This window comes from Tupaia chinensis, unplaced genomic scaffold (genome assembly GCF_000334495.1).
Source record: "Tupaia chinensis unplaced genomic scaffold, TupChi_1.0 Scaffold139757_1, whole genome shotgun sequence".
Lineage (NCBI taxonomy): Eukaryota > Metazoa > Chordata > Mammalia > Scandentia > Tupaiidae > Tupaia > Tupaia belangeri.
In genome coordinates this window covers 3,096,179-3,101,324 of record NW_006199637.1, presented here as the reverse complement: position 1 = coordinate 3,101,324, position 5,146 = coordinate 3,096,179, and the positions used below count along the sequence as shown (strand labels likewise).

The 5,146-nt window shown below is 40.0% G+C and overlaps 1 protein-coding gene across 1 annotated transcript in view; it reads left to right on the top strand.

The window, feature by feature from the left end:
- SELENOI (selenoprotein I) overlaps nt 1-5,146 on the top strand; it is a 24,741-nt gene that overhangs the window by 14,840 nt on the left and 4,755 nt on the right. The window contains exon 6 of the mRNA XM_014593139.2: nt 4,659-4,707. Within this exon, the coding sequence (XP_014448625.1) occupies nt 4,659-4,707 (49 nt within the window). The remainder of the gene's footprint in view (nt 1-4,658; nt 4,708-5,146) is intronic.

The following is a 5,146-nucleotide window of genomic DNA, read 5'->3' as shown; positions in this document are numbered from 1 at the left end:
CACACATGTTTGGTCAGGTTACCATATTTTAAAGTCACTATTCTGGTTATGCTATTAATTTTGGATATGTACATTTTGGCTTATTTGATTTGTTTTACTTTTGACTTTTAGGACTTATCTTTCTTCTTTTTTTCAGAGAGAGATTTTTGCCATAGGGTATGTGTGCTCACTGGAGAGACAGACAGAAAGTGATATATTACCCCTAAGGAAGGATGGCCATGCCACACTTCCTTTTCCTCTGTTCTCTTGGGATTTGGGGCATGCATGCATGTGCACCCAGCATGAGTGTTAAGCCACCGGGTCCTGGACTTGAACTGCAGTTGATTACATGGGACATTAGACCATCTGTTGGACCCTAGGATTTATATTTAAAAATTTTTAAAAAATTGATTACATAAAATATTTGTGATTATACATTCAAATTTATGAAATAAGGTAGGGGCCGGCAGGTGGCATAGTGGTTAAGGGTGCTGGACTCCCATGTGGCCAACCATAGTTTGAGACCTGGAGGCTTATTTTCTCACTTTTCTCCTCTCTCTCTCTCTCTCTCTCACCCTGTCCCTCTCTTGTTAAATTTAAATAAATAGGTAAATAAATAAGTAAAGCTAAATAAAATAATTCTTTTTTTTTTTAAAAAAAGAAATATTTATTTATTTATTATTTTCACATGTGTTTGCTAGAGAAAGACGGAGAGAGAGAGACAGTGAGAAAGCAAGCCGCCAGGTCCAGGACTCAAACTGGTTGGCCACGTGGGAATTCCAGCTTCTTAACCACCACACCACCTGCTGGCCCTAAAATAATTCTTAAAAAAAAGGTATATGCAAAGTGTTCTAGCTTCTTTTGGTACCCTCTTCCTCTCTCCCCTCATAGGTAAGTGTTTCTAGTTTTAATATTATGGCTTTTTTCTTCCTTATTTCTTTCTTTCTAATAAATAAATGTATTTGTGTATTGTTTAATCACCCCCTTAATAGACTTTGCTTTGTCCCCTCCCTCCCTAAATAGTACATCCTAGAGATGGCTTCATGGTGGTACATAAAGCTCCTCCTCATTCCTTCTTACAACTGTGTGGGATTTCCTCATGTGAATGTGCTACTGTTTGTTCAGCCAGTCCCCTACTGATAGGTTTTTCCAGTCTTTTACTGTCACACAAGCTGTTATAATGACTAGTCATGTAAATGCACCTTCCTTTTGCCAGGAATTGTGAAAGTGATCTCTAGGAGTAGAACCGCTGGTAAAGGACACTGTATGCACTTTCAGTAGACATTCCCATATTCCCCTCCGTGATTTGGCGTTCCCACTAGCCGCGTAGGAGAGTGCTTGTTGAATCCAGTCCTTAATCCAGTCAGTCCCACTGCCTTAGTGTGGTGTAAAACTTCTGGATTTTTGTCTCATAGGTAAGAAATAGCCGTATTGTTTCAACTTGAAATTCTTTTTTCTTTTTTTAAAGATTTATTTTATTTAACTTTATTTGTTCATTCATTTTATTTTAATTTGACCAGAGAGGGACAGAGAGAGAGAGAGAAAGCGAGCTGCCAGGTCCAGGACTTGAACCGTGGTTGGTCATGTGGGAGTCCAGCGCCCTTAACCACCATGTCATCTGCCAGCCCCTCAACTTGCATTTCTCTTACTATGAATGACCTTGTCTAGAGTTTTGAGAGCCATTTGTATTTTTTAAGTTTTGAGAGCCATGTGTATTTTACATATTTCTAGTTTATTTTTTCTATCAGGTTTGTTAGTGATTTCCTTTGGAAGCCTTTCATAGGTTAGGTATTGTAATCCTTCATTTTAAAATATTTATTTAATGTCATTTATTATTATTTAAATTTGCTATAGGGCACATGTGTCCACCAGATAGAGGAGAGAGAGAGAGAGAGAGGAAAAAAAGTGAGAAAGCAAACCGCCAAGTCTGGTACTCTAACTGCGATTGGCCCTGTGAGAGAGTCTAGCACCTTAACCACCATTCCACCTGCTGGCCTGAATCCCCTTCATTTTGATAACAGTTAAAGTCCCACCCTCCCCCATTTGTTGCTAATCTTTTTTACTTGTCTTAAGTTTTGTTGTTGTTATTGCTCTCCCCCCTCCAATTTGCTACAGGGTGTATGAACTTGCTGGGAGGAGAGAGAGAGAGAAGGAAAGTGAAAGAATAGCCCCATGGGAGATGGTCATGCCACAATCCCTTCTCCATATTTCTCCGTTGTTTCAGGATTTGGGGGCTTGAATGCACACGTGACTGGTGTGTTTTTCAAGCCGCTGGATCAGATTCTTTTTTTCTTTAATTATTATTATCATTATTATTTTTTCAAGTTTTTCCATAGAGCATGTGTGCTCACCAGAGAGAGATGAGAGAAAGCGAGAAAGCAAACCACCAGGTCTCGAACTCGGCATGTAGTCGGCCATGTGGGAGTCCAGCACCTTAATACTGCACCACCTCCTGGCCTCTGGGTCTGATAGTTTAACTACATGGTTGGCCATGTGAAATCTGGTTCCCTTAACCATCAGGCCATGGGGCTGGCCTGATTCCTATCACTCTTATATACTTGAAGTGTATAATTTAAAAGATCAATATTTAAATGAACAGTTAAGTGCTTTTTTCAATAATATTTAGAGAAGAAATCAAAGATGCATTCTTTCTTCTTAGCAACTTACATGAAACCCTTTTTTGCTTGTTTGTCTCAGCCTATTTCCAGCACCTCAGAGCCACAAGTACTTGTGGGGTAATTAATTTCACCTTGGCTCCTTGTCTTTGCTTCCCATCCTGCAGCTTCCCATCCTGCCATGAGTAAGCTGCTAAACATTTCTGAGGACATTGTGGACATCAGCTTGTCTTCTTCCTTTCCCTTGAAGATTTTCTAATATGAGGACCTTTGTTCTATTTGAGCTTGGAAGTAGCAGAACAGTTCATCTTTTGAGATATGATTTCTGTCGGGCTCCAGTTTTTTCATCGTTTTAGCCGAATGTCTTAGGAATTGTTTTGAGGGGATGTTTTCTACCTTTGATCCTTGAGGTGGTGGCTGCCCTGACCCTCAAGGCAAGCATAGTCACCTGGAGTTTGGAGTAGATGACTATGGCTGATACCTTGTGTGATAATGCGTGTGATAATGCGACATCCAAAGTGTCCTGAAAGTTGCCAGGTGTATTGGTTTGGAGTTTGAAAGAGAAAAGGATCAGGAATTTACATCTCAATAGACATAGATAAGAATTTTAAAGATGTGAGGAGTAATAGGAAAATCATTTAACCTAGCCTCATAGAACTAACTTCTAAAGTTTAGTTTGTTTAATTTGCCTGAGTCTATAACTAGCTGCCAGAGTCAACTGCTGGAAGCTTTAGTTGAGCTTCCAAGAGAAGGTTCTCTGAAGGAGAGTGTGAACATGCTGGAATGCCTAGGTGGTACTATGCAGAAGGTAGAATGGTCAGTAAAGGACACAGAATGAGTGTCGTGCAGTAATGGGGGAGAATGGAATCACAAAGACAAAGCAGGAAAGAATTGCAGTTAGTGGATAGTCAACCAAGTCATCTTACTTAAGTTTGGAATGAAAAAGGATCCTGAATTTGATCATTAGGAAAGCCTGGCAAATTTCTTCCTCTCCTCTCCTCTCCTCTCCTCTCCTCTCCCGTTCTTTCTTTCTTTCTTTCTTTCTTTCTTTCTTTCTTTCTTTCTTTCTTTCTTTCTTTCTTTCTTTCTTTCTTTCTCTCTCTCTCTCTTCTCTCTCTCTCTCTCTCTCTCTCTCTCTCTCTTTCTTTCTTTCTTTCTTTCGAGGTTTTTGCTATAGGGCGTGTGCGCTTGCCAGAAAGACAGACAGAAGGTGAGAAATCACCCCCCAGGGGGATGGCCACGCTGCAATCCTTTCTTCTCTGGGGATCTTGGGCACGCACGTACACGCGCCCGGCATGAGTTTAAGCTACCAGGTCTGGGACTCGAACCGTGGTCGACTACATGGGAGTCCAGCGACATTATGCTAACTGCTGGTCCCAAGCTTGACAAATTTCAAAAGTACAATTTCTGCAGAGCAGGGGGTAGAATTAATAAAAGAATGCTAAGAAACTGAAGACAACAGAAAAATTGGGTAAACAATAGGAAATAGCAGAGTAAGAGAGTAGATCGTGAGGGTAGCAGCACCAGTGGTAGAGTTTCTGGGGAAAGCCACCTTTGTTTTTAGGTTTGAGGGGAAGGAAGCAGGGCGTGGGTGGGGGCGGTAGGGAGAAATCGAGTATGTCAGGGTGGTAAGAGTATAAATGGAAGCAGCAGGGTCCATCCGTTATCCCCTCTTCTAGTGGCTTGTCCTTACTGTGCAGTGTACTGTATCCCAGGTAGTGTTCCAGGAGTCTTCACCTGTGATAACTCATTCACTTCTTAAAATCCTGTGGGGCTGGTTCTGCTATTATCTTTCTTGTATAAATGAAACTGAGGCACTGACAGATTGACTTGTCAAAGTTACTTAACCAGTCGGTTATAACCAAAATTGAGGCTCAGTCTGGCTCCTGGAGCCTGTGCTCTGAATTCCCAAACTGTATTGCTACTCTTCTCATTGTAAATGTTGTTAAATACATGAACCTGGAAATTACTGGGTCTAAATATATTGCATATTTTGCATGGATTCAATTACTGTGATATCAGTTTAATAATAATCCATGATAACTTAAGTATTTTTCCCTTTAGGTTGTGCATTATGTGTGACTCTTCCAATGAGTTTACTAAACTTTTTCAGGTAAGTATTTTATTTTTTAATTGGGCAAGAAATGTGAAAATATTTAGCAGTTGTGATTTAGCTGAATTTAAGGACCTAGTTTCCTTTTGAGTCTGGACATTTTAAAAAGTCATGAAACCTGCATTTTGAATGTAGAATGAAGTTATGATAATTTAGAGTACCTCTGGAGGCCAATATAGTTAGTTCAACCATAGCACAAAACTGCTGGTTTTTTTGTTATGGTTTTGGGCTCACCAGTCTTCTAAACTCTCACTTTTGTGAGTGAATATGCTGGGAGGGAGTTTATTTATTTTGAATGTTGATACCTATACACTCTGATAAATTGATTATCTGTAAGTTTAGTTAGCAAGAGTATAAAATAAAATTTCTGAGTGTGTGTGGTTTAGGGCCAAATTAGACCTATGCTGACTGTCCTCCAGTAGCACTTATGTAGCAATTC